This window comes from Engystomops pustulosus, chromosome 2 (genome assembly GCF_040894005.1).
Source record: "Engystomops pustulosus chromosome 2, aEngPut4.maternal, whole genome shotgun sequence".
Lineage (NCBI taxonomy): Eukaryota > Metazoa > Chordata > Amphibia > Anura > Leptodactylidae > Engystomops > Engystomops pustulosus.
In genome coordinates, this window is record NC_092412.1 from 25,990,444 (window position 1) to 26,015,928 (window position 25,485).

Sequence of the window (25,485 nt, forward strand, 5' to 3'; positions counted from 1 at the left end):
ACACTCACACAGAACACTGCACACACTACACTCACACAGAACACTGCACACACTACACTCACACAGAACACTGCACACACTACACTCACACAGAACACTGCACACACTACACTCACACAGAACACTGCACACACTACACTCACACAGAACACTGCACACACCACACTCACACAGAACACTGCACACACTACACTCACACAGAACACTGCACACACTACACTCACACAGAACACTGCACACACTACACTCACACAGAACACTGCACACACTACACTCACCGCTCACACTGCACACACTACACTCACACAGAACACTGCACACACCACACTCACACAGAACACTGCACACACTACACTCACACAGAACACTGCACACACTACACTCACACAGAACACTGCACACACTACACTCACACAGAACACTGCACACACTACACTCACACAGAACACTGCACACACTACACTCACCGCTCACACTGCACACACTACACTCACACAGAACATTGCACACACTACACTCACCGCTCACACTGCACACACTACACTCACACAGAACACTGCACACACTACACTCACACAGAACACTGCACACACTACACTCACACAGAACACTGCACACACTACACTCACGCAGAACACTGCACACACCACACTCACGCAGAACACTGCACACACTACACTCACACAGAACACTGCACACACTACACTCACACAGAACACTGCACACACTACAATCACACAGAACACTGCACACACTACACTCACACAGAACACTGCACACACTACACTCACACAGAACACTGCACACACTACACTCACACAGAACACTGCACACACTACACTCACCGCTCACACTGCACACACTACACTCACACAGAACACTGCACACACTACACTCACACAGAACACTGCACACACTACACTCACCGCTCACACTGCACACACTACACACACTACACTCACACAGAACACTGCACACACTACACTCACACAGAACACTGCACACACTACACTCACACAGAACACTGCACACACTACACTCACACAGAACACTGCACACACTACACTCACACAGAACACTGCACACACTACACTCACACAGAACACTGCACACACCACACTCACACAGAACACTGCACACACTACACTCACACAGAACACTGCACACACTACACTCACACAGAACACTGCACACACTACACTCACACAGAACACTGCACACACTACACTCACACAGAACACTGCACACACTACACTCACACAGAACACTGCACACACCACACTCACTCAGAATACTGCACACACTACACTCACCGCTCACACTGCACACACTACACTCACACAGAACACTGCACACACTACACTCACACAGAACACTGCACACACCACACTCACACAGAACACTGCACACACCACACTCACACAGAACACTGCACACACTACACTCACACAGAACACTGCACACACTACACTCACACAGAACACTGCACACACTACACTCACACAGAACACTGCACACACTACACTCACACAGAACACTGCACACACTACACTCACACAGAACACTGCACACACTACACTCACACAGAACACTGCACACACTACACTCACACAGAACACTGCACACACCACACTCACACAGAACACTGCACACACCACACTCACACAGAACACTGCACACACTACACTCACACAGAACACTGCACACACTACACTCACACAGAACACTGCACACACTACACTCACACAGAACACTGCACACACTACACTCACACAGAACACTGCACACACTACACTCACACAGAACACTGCACACACTATACTCACACAGAACACTGCACACACTACACTCACACAGAACACTGCACACACTACACTCACACAGAACACTGCACACACTACACTCACCGCTCACACTGCACACACTACACTCACCGCTCACACTGCACACACTACACTCACACAGAACATTGCACACACTACACTCACCGCTCACACTGCACACACTACACTCACACAGAACACTGCACACACTACACTCACACAGAACACTGCACACACTACACTCACCGCTCACACTGCACACACTACACACACAGAACACTGCACACACTGCACTCACACAGAACACTGCACACACTGCACTCACACAGAACACTGCACACACTACACTCACACAGAACACTGCACACACTACACTCACACAGAACACTGCACACACTACACTCACAAAGAAAACTGCACACACTACACTCACACAGAACACTGCACACACTACACTCACACAGAACACTGCACACACCGCACTCACACAGAACACTGCACACACCACACTCACACAGAACACTGCACACACTACACTCACACAGAACACTGCACACACTACACTCACACAGAACACTGCACACACTACACTCACACAGAACACTGCACACACTACACTCACACAGAACACTGCACACACTACACTCACACAGAACACTGCACACACTACACTCACACAGAACACTGCACACACTACACTCACACAGAACATTGCACACACTACACTCACCGCTCACACTGCACACACTACACTCACACAGAACATTGCACACACTACACTCACCGCTCACACTGCACACACTACACTCACACAGAACACTGCACACACTACACTCACACAGAACACTGCACACACTACACTCACACAGAACACTGCACACACTACACTCACACAGAACACTGCACACACCACACTCACTCAGAACACTGCACACACTACACTCACCGCTCACACTGCACACACTACACTCACACAGAACACTGCACACACTACACTCACACAGAACACTGCACACACTACACTCACACAGAACACTGCACACACCACACTCACACAGAACACTGCACACACTACACTCACACAGAACACTGCACACACTACACTCACACAGAACACTGCACACACTACACTCACACAGAACACTGCACACACTACACTCACACAGAACACTGCACACACTACACTCACACAGAACACTGCACACACTACACTCACACAGAACACTGCACACACTACACTCACACAGAACACTGCACACACTACACTCACAAAGAAAACTGCACACACTACACTCACACAGAACACTGCACACACTACACTCACACAGAACACTGCACACACCACACTCACACAGAACACTGCACACACCACACTCACACAGAACACTGCACACACCACACTCACACAGAACACTGCACACACCACACTCACACAGAACACTGCACACACTACACTCACACAGAACACTGCACACACTACACTCACACAGAACACTGCACACACTACACTCACACAGAACACTGCACACACTACACTCACACAGAACACTGCACACACTACACTCACACAGAACACTGCACACACTACACTCACACAGAACACTGCACACACTACACTCACACAGAACACTGCACACACTACACTCACACAGAACACTGCACACACTACACTCACACAGAACACTGCACACACTACACTCACACAGAACACTGCACACACTACACTCACACAGAACATTGCACACACTACACTCACACAGAACATTGCACACACTACACTCACCGCTCACACTGCACACACTACACTCACACAGAACACTGCACACACTACACTCACACAGAACACTGCACACACTACACTCACCGCTCACACTGCACACACTACACTCACACAGAACACTGCACACACTACACTCACACAGAACACTGCACACACTACACTCACACAGAACACTGCACACACTACACTCACACAGAACACTGCACACACTACACTCACACAGAACACTGCACACACTACACTCACACAGAACACTGCACACACTACACTCACACAGAACACTGCACACACCACACTCACACAGAACACTGCACACACTACACTCACACAGAACACTGCACACACCACACTCACACAGAACACTGCACACACCACACTCACACAGAACACTGCACACACCACACTCACACAGAACACTGCACACACTACACTCACACAGAACACTGCACACACTACACTCACCGCTCACACTGCACACACTACACTCACACAGAACATTGCACACACTACACTCACCGCTCACACTGCACACACTACACTCACACAGAACACTGCACACACTACACTCACACAGAACACTGCACACACTACACTCACCGCTCACACTGCACACACTACACACACAGAACACTGCACACACTACACTCACACAGAACACTGCACACACTACACTCACACAGAACACTGCACACACTACACTCACACAGAACACTGCACACACTACACTCACACAGAACACTGCACACACCACACTCACGCAGAACACTGCACACACTACACTCACACAGAACACTGCACACACTACACTCACACAGAACACTGCACACACTACAATCACACAGAACACTGCACACACTACACTCACACAGAACACTGCACACACTACACTCACACAGAACACTGCACACACTACACTCACACAGAACACTGCACACACTACACTCACCGCTCACACTGCACACACTACACTCACACAGAACACTGCACACACTACACTCACACAGAACACTGCACACACTACACTCACCGCTCACACTGCACACACTACACACACAGAACACTGCACACACCACACTCACACAGAACACTGCACACACTACACTCACACAGAACACTGCACACACTACACTCACACAGAACACTGCACACACTACACTCACACAGAACACTGCACACACCACACTCACACAGAACACTGCACACACTACACTCACACAGAACACTGCACACACTACACTCACACAGAACACTGCACACACTACACTCACACAGAACACTGCACACACTACACTCACACAGAACACTGCACACACTACACTCACACAGAACACTGCACACACTACACTCACACAGAACACTGCACACACTACACTCACACAGAACACTGCACACACTACACTCACACAGAACACTGCACACACCACACTCACACAGAACACTGCACACACCACACTCACACAGAACACTGCACACACCACACTCACACAGAACACTGCACACACTACACTCACACAGAACACTGCACACACCACACTCACACAGAACACTGCACACACTACACTCACACAGAACACTGCACACACTACACTCACACAGAACACTGCACACACTACACTCACACAGAACACTGCACACACTACACTCACACAGAACACTGCACACACTACACTCACACAGAACACTGCACACACTACACTCACACAGAACACTGCACACACTCACCCAGCACTGCTCTTAGGTCCCGTCTATCACAAATGCAGGCAGCTGTGGGCAGGTAGAGATGGAGCAGGACGGGGAGCAGCAGCTTCGCGGCCCACATGTCTCCCCCGGGGCTGGTGCTCTTACTTCGGGTCTCTCCGGCGCGCCCCTTCGTCACGTGTCCTGCTGAGCGGTTCGGCGCGCGCTGTAATCGCGCTACAGACATTTACCTCATTTGCAGCGCGCACTGAACCGCTCAGCCTGCGCGCTACAGGGAATAATTGCCAAGCGTAACTTTACGCATGCCAACTATTTTGGGGGGGGTAATGGCGCTTTATCACGCGTCTATGACGCGTGGTGAGGCGTTAATGCGACCTCTGATTTTGAGCCAAAAATAAGTCAAGCAGAACACACAGAAAAGATACAAGTATTTTCTTTGCACCTTATTTCTTTGTGATCTCCCGTTTTGTGTCCCACCACTGCTGGCTTTGGCTCTAAATAACTGAAGGGAAAAGGCTAAACCTTTTAGGGACTATGGGAGCGTTGAAATTGTTGAGTGCTTGAATACAAGCGGTCCCCGGGTTACATACAAGATATAAGTATATAAGTCGGAACTGTATATTTTATAATTGTTGGTCCAGGTGAAAATTTTTTGGGTCTCTGTGACAATTGGATTTTAAAAATGTCGGGTTGTCATAAGAACCAGGAGTAACAATAAATCTTCATTGCAGACACCTGTGATAACTGTTACAGCTGATTATTGTAGCCTGGGACTAAAGTACAGTAACTTACCAACATCCAGAGGTCCGTTTGTAACTAGGGGTCATCTGTAAGTCAGGTGTTCCTAAGTAGGGGACTCTGGCACCCTTATATGTTATGTTCTCCATTGGCCGGACCCCCTGCAAACAGACATTTAGGTTACCAAAACAGACTTCTCCATTACAGTGACTATTTGGAACTAATTGTTGCAAAAGTTTCCACACCCTTTAATATATCCCTAATATTTCTATGTCCGGGCCAAAAAATTCCCATTCCGAGTGCCCCGGGCCGCCTTGTAATTGACAGGAAAGTAGCTTTGGCAATGTCCTGAGGGGGCAGATCCAGTTCTAAGATTTCTCGAGAGGGTACAAATATTAATAGCATCCTGTAAATCTCTGCCTCTTGTATCTCTTACAACTTCAAGGCTATCCGGTAGATCAGAGGGAGCCATGACTTTACAATCCGCCGCGCACTTAAGGAGCGGACGGCACTCGAGCCTGAGATGAAGACGGGTAACGAGTTTCTGGAAATGATGTATCATTAAGTGTTCTTCATCCTTCTAATAGACTTCAGAATTCCGTTCCTCCCTGTTTGCTGTCAGTGAATGGAAGTATTTACTGTACTTCTCACAGCTGAGGGTTTGTTCTAAATCCTTCCTTTGGGTCTTGGGCTGTATTCAGACATAGTTTTTGGAACAGATATGCCAGCTACAGAAAACGCTCCTCAAAAAACAGTGAACACTGCTGTGATCTGTGCTCTCTGTAGCCGGTTGTCGCTATTGTCCCTGGAGATGTGGGAAATCATACCTTTGTGTAGGTTGTTAGTAGCAGCAGGACTGTGAAATATTGATTTACAGTATATTCCAAGATTGTAACCTCTCCAAGTGCATCGGATGCGTGTCCTCACACTGCTGTCCTCTATGCAGCCAGTGTTAGGTATTGTCTTTGTAGATTTGTTGAATCATACCTTTGTGTGTGTTGCTAACAGCAGCAGGACTGTGAAAATGGATTCATATTCCAGGATTACCGATATGGTTTGTGTCCTCCTCTTTGCTCTGAGTAAAAGCTGTAAAAAACAGTCCTACAGAGTCTGGAGTGCACACAGGTACATTTGACTGGTTTTGTGCTCTCACACTGCTTTGCTCTCCTCAGCTGGTGTTGGGTATTGTCCATTGCGACAGATGTAATCATACCTTTCTATATATTGTTAGTAGCAGCAGTACTGTGAAATATGAATTTATATTCCAGGATTGGAGCTTCTGGGGACCTGTCCTCACACTGCTGTGCTCTCTGCAGCCGCTGTTAGATATTTTCCCTGGAGATATGTGTAATCCTACCTTCAAGTGTGTGTATTAGCAGCAGGACTGTGAAATATGCATTTATATTCCAAGATTGAAGCTTCTCCTAATGCATCGGGGACGTGGCCTCACACTGCTGTGCTCTGTGTGAGGACACTGCAGAAAGCAGCCGGTGTTGAGTATTGTTCATTGAGATCTGGGTTATCAGATCTTTGTGTATGTTGTTAGTAGCAGCAGGACTGTGATATATGGCTTTATATTCCCAGGATTGCAGCTTCTCCAAGTGCAACATATGCTAGTCCTCACACTGCTGTGATCTGTGAAGCTGGTGTTAGCTATTGTCCCTGGAGATGTGTGAAATCATACCTTTGTGTCGGTTGTTAGTAGCAGCAGGACTGTGAAATATTGATTTACAGTATATTTCAAGATTGCAACCTTTCCAAGTGCATCGCGTGGGTGTCCACACACTGCTGTCCTCTATCCTCTCTGCAGTCATACCTTTGTGTGTGTTGCTGTGAAAATGGATTCATATTCCAGGATTACCCTGGGGTTGTGTCCTCCTCTTTGCTCTGAGTAAAAGCTGTAGCTGAGTTTTGGTTGAATGATACAGCAGTGGCAGGGGAAGGGCTTTGCAGCAGTTTAGTGCAGGACACCCTCAATACGTTATGATTTCACATCTCTCTAGGACCAATATCTAACCCTGTCTGTTCCCTGGATGGTTATACCTCCCAACTTTTGGGACCCTAAAAGAGCAATGGAAAAATTTGGAGCTCAGAGTAGCCCCGCCCTTAACCCCACCCCTATATGATGTCTGCCATAGTGGTCCACAGTAGTTTAGTATTCACCCGCCTCTGCCGCATCTGACAAACTCAGCTCTGCTACACTTCTCCATCTCTATACATAACCTGGAGGACAGGCCGGGCTCTGGATGGCTCCTTGGGATGTCTCTCCTGGGAGATGATTTCCTCCCGGTCGCTGTCCCGGACTGTAAGAGCGCACATTGTCTGGAATTTCACACGGCGTGTAGATAAAAGGAGAATCACTGGCTCCTCGCTTCCCTCCAGCCCCATAACCTTTATGGCTCCAGCCTATTCCTTACAAGACATACTTGTCATCTTATCCCTGCATAGGGGCTCAGCTATACTCACTCTTCCCTAGAAATGGGTGTTACTTCTGTTTTCCGCGCACACGGTTATTATGTCAGTCATGGACTGGAGGGTTAAGGACCTCTACAACTCAGCGACTTTGAAGAAAACCGATTTTTATGCCTCCTTACATCCAACTGTATTATACTCCAGAGCTGCACTCACTATTCTGCTGCTGGTGCAGTCACTGTGTACATACATTACATTACTTATCCTGTACTGATCCTGAGTTACATCCTGTATTATACTCCAGAGCTGCACTCACTATTCTGCTGGTGGTGCAGTCACTGTGTACATACATGACATTACTTATCCTGTACTGATCCTGAGTTACATCCTGTATTATACCCCAGAGCTGCACTCACTATTCTGCTGCTGGTGCAGTCACTGTGTACATACATGACATTACTTATCCTGTACTGATCTTGAGTTACATCCTGTATTATACCCCAGAGCTGCACTGACTATTCTGCTGCTGGTGCAGTCACTGTGTACATACATGACATTACTTATCCTGTACTGATCCTGAGTTACATCCTGTATTATACTCCAGAGCTGCACTCACTATTCTGCTGCTGGTGCAGTCACTGTGTACATACATGACATTACTTATCCTGTACTGATCCTGAGTTACATCCTGTATTATACTCCAGAGCTGCACTCACTATTCTGCTGGTGCAGTCACTGTGTACATACATGACATTACTTATCCTGTACTGATCCTGAGTTACATCCTGTATTATACCCCAGAGCTGCACTCACTATTCTGCTGCTGGTGCAGTCACTGTGTACATACATGACATTACTTATCCTGTACTGATCCTGAGTTACATCCTGTATTATACTCCAGAGCTGCACTCACTATTCTGCTGCTGGTGCAGTCACTGTGTACATACATGACATTACTTATCCTGTACTGATCCTGAGTTATATCCTGTATTATACTCCAGAGCTGCACTCACTATTCTGCTGGTGCAGTCACTGTGTACGTACATGACATTACTTATCCTGTACTGATCCTGAGTTATATCCTGTATTATACTCCAGAGCTGCACTCACTATTCTGCTGGTGCAGTCACTGTGTACATACATGACATTACTTATCCTGTACTGATCCTGAGTTACATCCTGTATTATACCCCAGAGCTGCACTCACTATTCTGCTGGTGCAGTCACTGTGTACATACATGACATTACTTATCCTCTACTGATCCAGAGTTACATCCTGTATTATACTCCAGAGCTGCACTCACTATTCTGCTGCTGGTGCAGTCACTGTGTACATACATGACATTACTTATCCTGTACTGATCCTGAGTTATATCCTGTATTATGCCGCAGCGCTGCACTCACTATTCTGCTGCTGGTGCAGTCACTGTGTACATACATGACATTACTTATCCTGTACTGATCCTGAGTTATATCCTGTATTATGCCGCAGCGCTGCACTCACTATTCTGTGCTTTGTTTGCTATTTTTTCTTCCAAAGTTTTCAGAACTGATATCAAATGTTATAATTCCAGAATTCATACTGTATAATAATAATAATTCTAATATTATAGAGTTGGTGTATATAACACTATAGATACCGCTGTGTAGTCTACAGTTATATTCCCAGTATTGGGGAGAGTTAGTTTGTTATGTAGTAAGTGTTTGCAGTGATTATTTATCGCTTCCTCTTTGATTTTTACAGGTCCTGTTGTTTTGCATTACTGCTGCTCTCTACATGTTCTTTTTTAGGTAAGTGTCACTCACCTGTTTACTATCTCAATAGTTTCCATTTTCTATTGCCTTTATTTAGGATTGCAAGAACTTTTCCCAAAAATGTAAGTTTTGGGGACAATACTTGTCTTTATAGGACATATGGCAGTATCTATGACCCTGGACCTCCGGGGAAGCCCTTTATTTGTTATGGGAGTATCTTCACTGCAGTTCATGTTATTCTTTTAGTGAATCAGGAGGCTCAGGATGAGCTAGTACTTTGTTCCTTCCTAGATAGGAGAAAGTTGTGACCACAATATCAACTGAAAGTGAAATGTGTCATCTATATACATAATCGATCTGTTTGTGCCGGGTCAGTAGAAGTTAGAGATAAGATCCATTGAGCGGTCTGGGGGACAATGACTCCTCGGATGGTGAAAAGTCAGGAAGTGGAGATAGAAGAAGGCGACGGTGACTTCATTTCTTATGTTTCCTATTGACACAAGGTTGGACTTATCTTAATCTCTGCTAATTCTGTGAGAAACCATCGACTGGGATCAAAGTCGTGGACTGAGACGGGTGATATTCCCACTCGGAGCTCCTGGAGCTGTCATGTACATTAGATCTGTACTGTACTGTATGAGCATTACTTTCTGGTAGCCATAGGTGGCGCTAGACATGAGCTCATCTTCTAGGCCTTAAACTACTACCACACACACAGGTTAAGGTTGGTAGGGCCCCCTTAAGTCAGTAATCCATGTCATTGGCAGGGGCCCCCTTAGTCAGTTATCCATGTAATCGGCAGAGACCCCCTTAGTCAGTCATCCACGTATTAGACAGAGACCCCCTTAGTCAGTGATTCATGTACTCGGCAGAGACCCCCTTAGTCAGTGATTCATGTACTCGGCAGAGACCCCCTTAGTCAGTGATTCATGTACTAGGCAGAGACCCCCTTAGTCAGTGATTCATGTACTCGGCAGAGACCCCCTTAGTCAGTGATTCATGTACTAGGCAGAGACCCCCTTAGTCAGTGATTCATGTACTAGGCAGAGACCCCCTTAGTCAGTGATTCATGTACTAGGCAGGGACCCCCTTAGTCAGTGATTCATGTACTAGGCAGAGACCCCCTTAGTCAGTGATTCATGTACTAGGCAGAGACCCCCTTAGTCAGTGATTCATGTACTCGGCAGAGACCCCCTTAGTCAGTGATTCATGTACTAGACAGAGACCCCCTTAGTCAGTGATTCATGTACTAGGCAGAGACCCCCTTAGTCAGTGATTCATGTACTCGGCAGAGACCCCCTTAGTCAGTGATTCATGTACTCGGCAGAGACCCCCTTAGTCAGTGATTCATGTACTCGGCAGAGACCCCCTTAGTCAGTGATTCATGTACTCGGCAGAGACCCCCTTAGTCAGTGATTCATGTACTAGGCAGAGACCCCCTTAGTCAGTGATTCATGTACTAGGCAGAGACCTCCTTAGTCAGTGATTCATGTACTACGCAGAGACCCCCTAAAAGTCAGTGCTTAGTCATGATGATCCATTCCTGCTGTTCATCGCTCCCAGAGTCTGAGGTACTACCTCCTCACTGCACTTGGACATGCTAGTGGAGTAAGTTGGTGGGGGCCCCGGGGCACGCACCTCGGGAGCCCTCCATATAATCTAGCCCTACACACACATCACCCTGAGGACTGCCCATGTGCATGATGTGCCAGACTCCAGAAGTGGATAAATTAGGAGCAGTAAATAAAGGGGAAGTTCCAGACAAGTAGAGAATGGGGGGGCTCAAGGTGTAAATATATATTTTACCTGCATGACCCCTGGTGTCACAAGTGTCCATGGGGTAGACCCTACATGTGCACTGAGCCATCTTGCCACTATCGATGGTGACTCTATTATTTGAATATTAAGTTTGAGTGAGAGCAGAGGACGAGGTAACTATAACTGTAGGGAGCGCTGGACAATGCACATGAATAGCCCACCTCTTGGGCACCAGTGGGATGAGAACACTAAAGGAATTTTCCAAGGATCGATGAAAACACTCCATGGGCTGGGGCAGAGAGGAACAAAATAAGGAAAAGTATACATACCCAGCACTGATATCTCAACCAATCAGTGGACCACAGGAAGTCATGTGTGGAGGAAGTTACTTCTTTCCACGAATGGGAGAGCTACGGGTACACTTTAAATCCTTGAAAAATCCGGAAATATCTTTCATGTAACCATCATGACAGTCACTCTAGATATGTCTACACCGCCCTTCCCATCCTCTTAAAAAGTCATGTAAGGGGTCAGAACTGTTGACTATGTCCCTTTTACGAGGTCCTATAATGCTCCAATGACTGTTTGCCCCCTATAATTCATGACCAGTAATTTCTTCTTGTAAAGGGAGAAAGTTGGTCTAGGAGGGAAAGTTTGAGTTGAGTTGTGGACATGACCCTCATGATGGTAGGCGTGATCCTTCAGAGCATGCAGGTGGAAGACGAGTGTTATGTGTGTATAGTACAGGACAGGAATGACTAGTTCACATGAAAAAAACCTTCCACCATTCCTAACCTCCCCTCTCTAGAGTGGAGGGGAGAACGTCTCAGCTTAGAAGTTATGGGAGATGCCTTCAGCTTGGAAGTCATGGGAGATGCCTTCAAAGTTTAATAAGCCATCCCTAGAGTAAGATGTAGTGAATCTCCTCCCTTTGTGTGGTTTCCTCCTGTCAATCACAAACCCCTCTTTGTCCCAGGAAGCCATTGATGTGACTATTTATCATAGGCCTGTCATCCTAGAAAGGTGAAGAATGGAGAGGAAAGCGCCTTGTTGTTCTCAGGCCTGGGAGAATACGTAGCCGGTGGCATAGTGAGATGCCTGTGTCTCCCAGCTGCCCTGAGAAGCTTTCCGTGGCCACTGCTAACAAAGCCGTGTGTTACATGAACGCCTCGAAGCTCTTCCACAGTCCGGCTGATGTTACAGCTCACATGCTGGGAATGCAATTGAGCTTCGCAGATACTATTTCTGCCATTGATCTCCAAACAAAGAGCTGGAGATGACGGCAAAAGTGGTGTTTTCCTGCAGCTTCACGTTGATTATTCCTACAATGTTGGGTTTGTTGACTCAGGTCGGGATTTATTCCACCTGCTGGATGATTGTTAAAGGAGAACTCATAGATTTGGTCTAGTTTTTGTAGCTTACAGTAGGGAAGTCCTTAAAGGGGAATCCTGAAGAAACCCTCTAGAGGTCGGGGCAGGGGAGACAAATAGAGTGCACTTACCCTCCTATGGCTCCCTTTTTTTCTCTCCATTGGTCTTCTGGTGGTCTCACTGATGGCTCAGATGGTGCTCGGGGTAACGGGACTCACTTTGGCCCCTCGGTGGCTTCCTCAGACCATTGGATGTCAATCCCCCTTATACCACAAGTAACTTCTCATAGACTGTGGAGGCTACTGAATGGCCAGAGATAATCTCATGACCCCTGGCACTTCTGATTAAGCCACCAAATACCAGAAGACCAATGTTGGAAATTGGGGTGTTTCCAGGATTTCTGGAAACACCCTTTAAAGAAAATCTATCAGTGTGTCCTCACACTACTGTTCTCTGTGCTCTCTGCAGTCAGTGTTGGGTATTGTCTCTGGAGAGATATGTAATCATACCTATGTGTATGCTGTTAGTAGCAGCGGGACTGTGAAATATTAATTTATATTCCAGTATTGGAGCTTCTCCAAGTGTACTTTGGGTGTGTTCTCACATTGCTGTGCTCTGTGCTCTCTGAAGTCAGTTTTGGGTATTGTCCCTGAAGAAATATGAGTTCATACCCTTATGTATGTATAATAGTAGCAGCAGGGCTGTGAAAAAATGCATTTATTTTCCAGAAATGTAGCTTTCTACAGGGCATGTTCTTCCACTGCTGTGCTCTTATGTCCCTGCAATAATTTGATTGACAGGATTCTCATTGAGTACTACAGCAGTTACTCAGAGAAAAGGGGGATATAATAAATAATAAGAAGCAGAAATAAAAAAATAAATAAAATGGAAATACTGATTGGCTAATGAAAATGAACCAAAAACAACTTTTATCAAGGATTATTGACAGCTTGTCCGATAAAGGGATGTGGCTTTGTGGAAAGGAGGTGTGGTTTATTGGAAAAGGGGCAGGGCTTAAGATTCCATATCGTGTTTTTAAAAAAATAATAATAATGACATTATGCAAACATATGCAAAAAGATATGTAACAACAAAAATAACGGAATATTCTAAAATAGGGCAAATATTTCTGCAACAATTTTTAATAAAAAAATATAAATTAATTTATAAATTAAGTAAGATATAAAGGATATATTTTTTTTATATATATTTTTTTTCTTTGCACACTTGGCTGTGAATGGCGGCAGCTGATGGAGGAGATGCAGGTTTGGTGTGAATCTTGGGTGCAGTGTTGTATAATCTTCCTGCTTGGATTCACAGTCAAGTCTTTGTTTCCAGAATACATTTTTTTGGGATTTTAACCAGACCCCTGGGAGCGGCTGCCACTAATCTGGGGGATTTTGTATGTTTCCATCTGCTCGCGGCAGCGCGGTAAATGGTGTCTGCTGACATTGTGCAGGTTGCCTCAGTTTACTGTATGTTGTAAAGTGTGACGGTTACATTGTATATTGCTACGGCTAGTACAAAACAAAAAAAGTTATTTAATATACAGGTAGTCCCTGGGTTACTTACAGGGGTTCTTTAGGTTTGTTCTTAAGTTGAATTTGTATGTAAGTCGGAACTGTATCGTTTATAATTGTAGATACAAGATAATTTTTTTTTTGTCCCAGTGAGAATTGGATTTTCAAATTTTTTTGCTGTAATGGGAACAAGGATTATCAATAAAGCTTACAGCTGATCATTGCAGTCTGGGAGTAAAATAAAGCATCCAGAGATCTTCACCAGAGGTCACATTGGGCAGAGAGCTCTGTCTGTAACTAGGGGTCCTCTGTAAGTCAGGTGTCCTTAAGTAGGGGACCGCCTGTAGTAACTCAATTATACATTCACCCCCATAAACTCGAAAGTCTGATAATCCACCATCTGTATCCAGTACATGCAATATTTTCCAACTCTACTATTAGTAAACTTGGAAAGTCCCACCCCCGAAGAGCTGATGGAATTGCCCTTGAGCAACCTGATGCCACCACTATGGCATTTCTACTTATTTTGGCGCAGAGCTTTGATTACATCTCTCTTTAAGACTAGAAGGTGTACAAACTTGCCTAGAATGAAAATTAGTGACTGCACAAGTAGCGATTGCAAAATTAGCAAAAATGAGTGACCAAACAAGAGTGGAGAAACCCCTTTTAACAAGTTGAATGCTTTTTTTTTGGATTCCTGACATTAGCTTGGTAGAAATCATACAGGAGGGACCTTCATCCTTGTCTATTTGTTTACTACTTGTCTACTTGTTTACTCCAAAACAGCACCATTGGTAGTGTTGTGGCCATGCCTGGTACTGCAGCTCACAGCTCGCCATAGTCTACCTCTTTATTATGACCATCCGACGAACCAGAATATTTGATCACACCGAATCCATTAAGTCATGCACCATTGTTAGTGTTGTGGTCATGCTTAGTACTGCAGCTAACTATGAGGCCCATAGACTGTATTGTATGACCATCCAACAGCCCAGAATATTTGATCCATTAGGTTCTGCTGCTATCTGATTGGAGGGTATAGGGCAGTGATGGCGAACCTTTTTTGAGGCCAAGTGCCCAAACTGCAACCCAAAACCCCCCTTATTTATGGCGAGGTGCCAACCAAAAATTAAAGCAGTAACTTATTGCTCCCTGTTCAACAACATTCAATCTTATTGGCCTCCTGAGGACAGCAACACAGTAGAAAGATGGAAATTTTCAGCATTTTAACTTCTTTCCAGTTTCCCTCTGTACACAGAGAATCGTGGGGCCAGCAGGAGGTCCTCCAAAAATAATTCGACCCTGTCTAATTCTCCCGCTTCCTACAGTCCCAAGTAGTGAAGTAACTATCAAAATATGACTGAAAGCAGCATCTCTTAAGTTGCTTGGAACTGCAGGAAGATTCTTTGAGTTCTGTCTGATGTGCCAGGGCCATGGCCCAGGTGCCCATAGAAAGGGCTCTGAGTACCACCTCTGGCACCCGTGCCATAGGTTCGCCACCACTGGTATAGGGTCTCCAGTTTTAGGGGTCTTTATGGGGATTGGTGGAATGATATTTCTATTAAATCTCCCTAAACATTATAAAATTCTGCAAAAAAAAAAGCAAGCCCTTAGTTCTGTGCAGATGTTGGAAGCGTCTCTGGAACCTGGCGCTGGATGTCATCGGCCGCCCTCCTGACAGTGACTGATAAAGGCGGCAGCGGTGACGGCCCCATGTATCCCGTGCAGTAAATCAGAAGTAATTATTCTAATGTTACACATGAAATTACATCTCACATACTTCACATATTTCTCACAACGTTCTGATCTCTAGTGACCTGACATGCCCCCTGCTCACATCACCCTGACAGCCCGAGCTGTGTGCATGACAGGAGGACAAGATACAAACTATGATGCATAGATATGAGAGAGAGAGATTACTAGAGGATAAACGGATAAAAGATCAATAGATATGAGATAGAGAGGGATATGAGACATAGATATTAGATAGATTACTAGACCATACACAGAAGATATATAGATATTAGAGAGAGCTAGGAGAAAGACAAATGATTTGTAAACGATAGATGGTAGGTAGATAGATAGATATGAGATAGATAGATAGATAGATAGGAAATAGATAGGAGAGAGATAGATAGGAGATAGATGGAGAGATATGAGATGAATGGATATGAGAGATAGATAGATAGATAGATATGAGATAGATAGATAGATAGATAGATTAATTAAGATAGATAGAAGATAGAAAGATGGGTAGATGAGATAGATAGATATGAGATGGATAGATATGAGATGGATGGATTGGAGATAGATAGATAAATAGATATGAGTGAGATAGATATGAGATAGATATATAAATAGATAGGAGATGGATAAGGAGATAAATATAAATTAGATAGATCGATCTATAGATAGATATGAGATAGATAGATAGATAGATATGAGATAGATAGATAGATATGTGATAGATAGATATGTGATAGATAGATAGATAGATATGAGATAGATAGATAAATAGATAGATATGAGATAGATAGATATGAGATAGATAGATAGATAGATAGATAGGAGATAGATAGATAGGAGATAGATAGATAGATATGAGAGATAGATAGATATGAGATAGATAGATAGATAGGAGATAGATATGGGATAGATAGATAGATAGATATGAGATAGATAGATAGATATGGGATAGATAGATAGATATGGGATAGATAGATAGATAGATAGATAGATAGATATGAGATAGATGATAGATATGAGATAGATAGATAGATAGATATGAGATAGATAGATAGGAGATAGATATGGGATAGATAGATAGATAGATAGATAGATAGATAGATAGATAGATATGAGATAGATAGATAGATATGAGATAGATAGATAGATAGATGATAGATATGAGATAGATATGAGATAGATAGATAGATAGATAGATATGAGATAGGAGATAGATAGATATGAGATAGATAGATAGATAGATATGAGATAGATATGAGATAGATATGAGACAGATAGATAGATAGATATGAGATAGATGATAGATAGATATGAGATAGATAGATAGATAGATAGATAGATATGAGATAGATAGATAGATAGATAGATAGGAAATAGATAGGAGAGAGATAGATAGGAGATAGATGGAGAGATATGAGATGAATGGATATGAGAGATAGATAGATAGATAGATATGAGATAGATAGATAGATAGATTAATTAAGATAGATAGAAGATAGAAAGATGGGTAGATGAGATAGATAGATATGAGATGGATAGATATGAGATGGATGGATTGGAGATAGATAGATAGATAAATAGATATGAGTGAGATAGATATGAGATAGATATATAAATAGATAGGAGATGGATAAGGAGATAAATATAAATTAGATAGATCGATCTATAGATAGATATGAGATAGATAGATAGATAGATATGAGATAGATAGATAGATATGTGATAGATAGATAGATATGTGATAGATAGATAGATAGATATGAGATAGATAGATAAATAGATAGATATGAGATAGATAGATATGAGATAGATAGATAGATAGATAGATAGATAGGAGATAGATAGATAGGAGATAGATAGATAGATATGAGAGATAGATAGATATGAGATAGATAGATAGATAGGAGATAGATATGGGATAGATAGATAGATAGATATGAGATAGATAGATAGATAGATATGGGATAGATAGATAGATAGATATGGGATAGATAGATAGATAGATAGATAGATATGAGATAGATGATAGATATGAGATAGATAGATAGATAGATATGAGATAGATAGATAGGAGATAGATATGGGATAGATAGATAGATAGATAGATAGATATGAGATAGATAGATAGATATGAGATAGATAGATAGATAGATGATAGATATGAGATAGATATGAGATAGATAGATAGATAGATAGATAGATATGAGATAGGAGATAGATAGATATGAGATAGATAGATAGATAGATATGAGATAGATATGAGATAGATATGAGACAGATAGATAGATAGATATGAGATAGATGATAGATAGATATGAGATAGATAGATAGATAGATATGAGATAGATAGATAGGAGATAGATAGGAGATAGATAGATATGAGCTGTAGTTAGCAGTGGCTGCAGTGCACCTACCTAGCCTGTAATCTGCCTATTGTATCCTCCATACCTCTGATTGTTGGTCTTCCTTTCCTCTATTCTTTACACTGCAGCACTGATATGACTAGATAGAGAGCAATGAGATGGATATGAGAAGGAAATCCTAGTTATGACTCTGGATTTTCCTCTTCCGTCCGTTACTGTATATTCCTCTCTGTTTTATCCTTTATACACATTGGTCGAGCAGGTGGGAGCTGACAGACCCCGTAGATGAAGTCACATATGTCTCCTCCGTTCTTCATGACCAATTACTCTCTCACAGCTCATCAGCCTCCACCATTCCCTCATCTATCACACGTCATACTCCAGGCTTAGGAGCATAGGGAGGGGGGAGCAGCGTTCTCATCTGTCCCTAATATTTGTGCCGTGATCAGGATCTGGTTTTCCTGTTGAAAGATGAAGTTAAGACAATGATAACAAGTGATTAGCATCTTATAGTAGGCAGGTCTGCTCCGGGGTTATGTTGGGCCTTCACATATGGAAAACAGAAATACATAATCCGAAACAGGAATGTAACACATCCCGGGAGGTAAACGGGAAGAACATGTTGATGTATTTGCTGTCAGCTATTGTTTAATAGGGTTGTTTTGCTTCCATTCGGGAATTCACAGAGAAATGAAACGTTTTCTCCCCCTCTGGAGGCCGAACATTCCCATTCATTACATTGATTTTACTGGTTTCGGTGCAATCCCTTCTTCACCCTGTGGGGGAGCTGTAAGAAAAGTCTACAGGTGCTGCCAGCTAGATAGAGAATTCAGCCAATCACAAGGCTGGCCATTTTTTTTTCTTCTCGGGGATCAGTTTTTCACTGTGTTCACGTTCCTGATTAAGGGGCCTCCTAAGCAACAGAAAAGTATTTGGGTAAGAGATTTTTGACGCTTTATTAGACCTTTAACTTTATACCTTCTATTAGTTGGTATCGCTGGCACTTTTGGCTGATTTGTTGGAAAAGTTGTACAATTTAGGCCACTTCTCGTTTTTTAGATGTCCCATTTGTCAGTTACAGAAAAGCCACGCCCCTTTACGCATAAGTTATACTTGATACATGAAGCGCCAGGCACATTAGAGACAGTTTTGGTGCCTTTGGCCTGAGGTCAAAACATTCAATGTAACACCGAGGGAGGGCCTAAGAGTGATATGTCTGAGGTCAGAAATTTAGGGGTCCAGTCAGGAGTCTTCATATGTTTAGCAGTTATCATTATATCAAAGGGGTTATCCAGGAATCCTGGGTGGGCAGGAGTGGCAAAAAAATATAATGTACTCGTCCATCTCTTGGTTTTTCCAGTTTTCGGCCCTAACTCGATATGGTCAATCAGTGGCCTTAGGGAATCGCTTTCTCTGACCACGGGACGTCGCTTTCTCTGACCACGGGACGTCGCTTTCTCTGACCACAGGACGTCGCTTTCTCTGACCACAGGACGTCGCTTTCTCTGACCACAGGGCGTCGCTTTCTCTGACCACAGGGCGTCGCTTTCTCTGACCACAGGGCGTCGCTTTCTCTGACCACGGGGCATCGCTTTCTCTGACCACGGGGCATCGCTTTCTCTGACCACGGGGCATCGCTTTCTCTGACCACAGGGCATCGCTTTCTCTGACCACAGGGCATCGCTTTCTCTGACCACAGGGCATCGCTTTCTCTGACCACAGGGCATCGCTTTCTCTGACCACGGGACGTCGCTTTCTCTGACCACAGGGCATCGCTTTCTCTGACCAGGGGACGTCGCTTTCTCTGACCACAGAGCATCACTTTCTCTGACCACGGGACGTCGCTTTCTCTGACCACGGGGCATCGCTTTCTCTGACCACAGGGCATCGCTTTCTCTGACCACAGGGCATCGCTTTCTCTGACCACAGGGCATCGCTTTCTCTGACCACATCGCATCACTTTCTGTGACCACGGGGCATCGCTTTCTCTGACCACGGGCGTCGCTTTCTCTGACCACGGGACATCGCTTTCTCTGACCACGGGACATCGCTTTCTCTGACCACAGGGCGTCGCTTTCTCTGACCACAGGGCATCGCTTTCTCTGACCACAGGGCATCGCTTTCTCTGACCACAGGGCATCGCTTTCTCTGACCACATCGCATCACTTTCTGTGACCACGGGGCATCGCTTTCTCTGACCACGGGCATCGCTTTCTCTGACCACAGGGCGTCGCTTTCTCTGACCACAGGGCATCGCTTTCTCTGACCACAGGGCATCGCTTTCTCTGACCACAGGGCATCGCTTTCTCTGACCACGGGACGTCGCTTTCTCTGACCACAGGGCATCGCTTTCTCTGACCAGGGGACGTCGCTTTCTCTGACCACGGGACGTCGCTTTCTCTGACCACGGGACGTCGCTTTCTCTGACCACGGGGCATCGCTTTCTCTGACCACAGGGCATCGCTTTTTCTAACCACGGGACGTCGCTTTCTGTGACCACAGGGCATCGCTTTCTCTGACCACATAGCATCGCTTTCTCTTACCACAGGGCATCGCTTTCTCTGACCACGGGGCATAGCTTTCTCTGACCACGGGGCATCGCTTTCTCTGACCACGGGGCATCGCTTTCTCTGACCACGGGACATCGCTTTCTCTGACCACAGGGCGTCGCTTTCTCTGACCACAGGGCATCGCTTTCTCTGACCACAGGGCATCGCTTTCTCTAACCATGGGACGTCGCTTTCTCTGACCACGTGGCCTTGCTTTCTCTTACCAGGGGATGTTGCTTCCTCTTGCCATGGGACTTCACTTCCTTTGTTGTCCCTAGGTTTGAGTAGGCTGCTCATTGGCTGAAGCTGATCCCTTGAACCCTCTGAACTTAAAGCAGAAAACTGGAAGAAACGGAGTGATGCCATACAGGGTTTTCTATACTTTTTTAATAATCAATTTACCGTAATTTTTGGGTCTGCGGCTTGAATACGCTTTTGAATGTGGTTTGTTGTCTGTAAATCTGTTGTGGTCCCCTGGTCCCTGGGGCTGCCATAAAGTAATTGGTTGCATTTATGGATATCGAACTGGGTTGTGGCCTATGTAAATGAGGTCAGTATCTCCCTGATATGGCGCAGCAAACTCACTCATTTTTTTTTAAGCCACGCCCCTAAGCCACACCCCCTTCCCTTTATATTTATGTTTTTCTAATAATAAATTATATATTTCTCCTGCTCTGATCGTATAAACATCACAATGCGGAACAGCGGGGGCGATTTCGTAGTAGATTTCCATTGGCCGAGGCTCCAAATGTTTCCATCGAGGGGATTACAATATCTGCGATTACGAAATACTATCACATAGAAAAGAAGTATTGGAAAATGTTTTGGTCCAAGACCACGAGTGTTTCCAAATCCGTCTGAGGCGAGTTCAACTCCGTGATTTCATTTCACTTTCAATCGCGTGTGTTTTTTTTTTATTCCTTACAGACGGAATTATTGACTATAATTATGGGGGGGGGGGTCCGGGTACAGCTGGGGGGAGATTGCTTCCCAGCGAGGAGCAGAAATATTGGCAGGGCTGTTATATGATGGAAAACTGCTTACAGTACACTGCACATGATCCGACTTATTATACACGTTAACTACTTCATGACTGCAGGGTGCACACATGGGGGACCCTCACCATGCAGTAAAAGGGCAATGCATATACAGCTGTGCCATGCTGCACCTGTGCATTTCAGATCTTCCCCTTTACAAGCTGTAATGTAATAGGGAAGATTCCCTGCAGCTGCATCCCCCCACCTGCAGCTGATGATGGGCACCGCATTACAATGGCCTCCAGGATCGGCTAAAAGCATCAGAGTGATCAGATAGGATCTCACTCTTACATTTCTTTTATTTAATTTCTTAATTTTTTTTTCTATTCCTCCTTTCCTCCTTTTGCTGTGAAAATCCCTTACGTCCTACCTTTTTTTCATTCTCTTTCCTTCCAGTTTGTCTTTCATCCCCCATTCCTCCCCTCTTTCTCCTTTGTCCTGTCTTTCATCTTTCTTTCTCACCTTTCTATCTGTTGTTTCTTTCCATTCTTTATTTTTTCCTATTTTTTCTTTCTTTCACTCCTTTTTTTCTGTTGTTTCTTTCCGTTCTTTATTTGGGTTCTTTCTTATTTTTTTCTTATCTGTTCTTTCTTTACGCTCTTTCATTTTTGTACTTTATCTTCTCTAATTTTTTTTTTCTGTTATGTTTTTTCTTCCTTTTTTTCCTCTCACTTCTTTTTTAAATTTTACTTTCTTTCTTTTTACATTCTTTCTTAATGTACTCTCTAGGTGTTCTTTCTTTCCTTTTTTCTCTCTGCCTCTTTCTTGTTCATCTTTTTTTCCTCTTTTTTTTCCATTTTTCCATCTTGCCATTCTTTATTTCTTACACACTCACCTTTTTCTCCTCCTTCCCACTCTATTCTTCATACCTTTTATTTCATCTATCTTTCTGCATTCAACTTTTCTCCTCCTCCCATTCTTTTTCCTTTCTTCCTTCTTTCCAACCCATATTTCTTCCTTGATTCCTTCCTATTAATTGTATCTTTCTTTTGCTTCTTCCTTTTTTTAATCTTCCACCTTCTTCTTTCCTTCCTGCCTATGAACCTCTCTTTTCACTTATTTAGTTACTTAATATTTTTTTTATACAAACTATTGAAAGTCCGCTCACCTCCCTCCGTGGATAGATTAGAAAATTAGTCCGTGTGATGGATCACCTGGGCTTCTCAGGTACACACAAAGAGATTCAAAAACAAATAGATTCCGCTGCAGACATTCTTCTTAAAAATGATAAATTCTTTACTACATCTTTGTAAAATTCATACAAGGCAATAGATAACTGGAAAGGCATATGACCGACTACCAGGCAGAGCCTTCAACAATTAGACAGCTTCCGGGAGCAAGGGGCAGCTGGGTGGCTTAGTGGTTAGCATTACTGCCTTGCAGCGCTGGGTCCTGGGTTCAAGTCCCAGGGTCAACATCTGCAAAGAGTTTGTATGTTCTCTACGTGTTTGTATGGGTTTCCTCCGGGTCCTCCAGTTTCCTCCCACACTCCAAAACATACTGGTAGGTGGATTAGATTGTGAGCCACGTTGGTACAGGGACTGATTTGACAAACTCTGTGCAGTGGTGCGCAATCTGTGCGCACTATATATAAAGAATTATGGTTATTGTTAAGGGTTTTAAAACAGAACAAAGAGATGTATCGTTGAGCCACGAGCAAGATTATGGGGCAGATTTACTTACCCGGCCCATTCGCGATCCAGCGGCACGTTCTCTGTGGTGGATTCGGGTCTTCCGGCGATTCACTAAGGTAGTTCCTCCAACATCCACCAGGTGGCGCTGCTGTGCTGAAGTTTCCCGAGGCCCGCCAGAATGCACTGAAATTCACTGGCCTATTCCTGGTGAAGGTAAGCGCGAGTCCCGCGAAACTTTTTTTTTTTTTTAAATGCGGCGTTTTTTCCTAATCCGTCGGGGTTTTCGTTTGGCCACGCCCCCCGATTTTCATCGCGTGCATGCCAGCGCCGATGCGCCACAATCCGATTGCGTGTGCCAAAATCCCGGGCCAATTCAGGGAAAATCCGCGCAAATCGGAAATATTCGGGTAACACAGCGGGAAAACGCAAATCGGGCCCTTTGTAAATGACCCCCTATGTCTTTGCCTGGTAGTCGGTCATGTGCCTTTCCAGTTATCTGTTGCCTTGTATGGATTTTACAGAGATGGAATAAAGAATTTATCAGTTTCTAAAAAGAACGTCTGCAGCAGGATCTATATTTTTCTGAATCTCTTAATATTTTTTTTCTCTCACTTCACTTGTGTAGAAATTTACTGTGTCTATGTCATTCATGGTGGGTTCTCCAACACCAGCTGAAAGTTTATCCCCCTTGTTCAAGTCCCAAGGTTCCTGCCGGTCCAGATAACGAATCCGCTAATGACAAACCAGCGAGTAGCCACTGATGAGAAGATCGAGATTGACCACAAAATGAGGAAAAATACCATTAAAGGAAGATTTCTTCTGGCCCAATCCATAGTTGATAATGATAGACTGTATTGTGGTAGCCAGAACCTCCTTGGAAAGATCTTAAAAGTTTATAACTTACCAACTTAATGGGGCAGATTTACTTACCCGGTCCAGTCGCGATCCCACGGTACGTTGTCCTACGAGGGTCTTGCGCAATTCACTTAGATTGTGCGCCCGAGTTGTCGCTGCTGCGCTGAGGTCCGTTTACCTGCTTCTTCCTGCTGCATGTGAGTGCTGATGTTGCGACACATTTCCTTTTTTAAATTCCGCGGTTTGTCCGAATCCGTTGGATTGTCCGACGGGCACGCCCCCCTCGATTTCTGTCGCATGCAAGCCGGCGCCGATGCGCCACAATCCGATTGCGTGCGCCAAAAACCCAGGGCAATTCAGGGCAAAAGAGAAATATTCAGGAAACCCGACGAAAGTGCGGCATTCGGATCCTTAGTAAATGAGGCCCACTGTTTGCTTCAAATACAC

The 25,485-nt window shown here is 44.4% G+C and overlaps 1 protein-coding gene across 1 annotated transcript in view; it reads left to right on the forward strand.

The window, feature by feature from the left end:
- The window catches only part of TMEM135 (transmembrane protein 135), a 264,465-nt gene that overhangs the window by 183,064 nt on the left and 55,916 nt on the right, over positions 1-25,485 (forward strand). Inside the window, exon 6 of the mRNA XM_072134070.1 lies at positions 10,196-10,242. Within this exon, the coding sequence (XP_071990171.1) occupies positions 10,196-10,242 (47 nt within the window). The remainder of the gene's footprint in view (positions 1-10,195; positions 10,243-25,485) is intronic.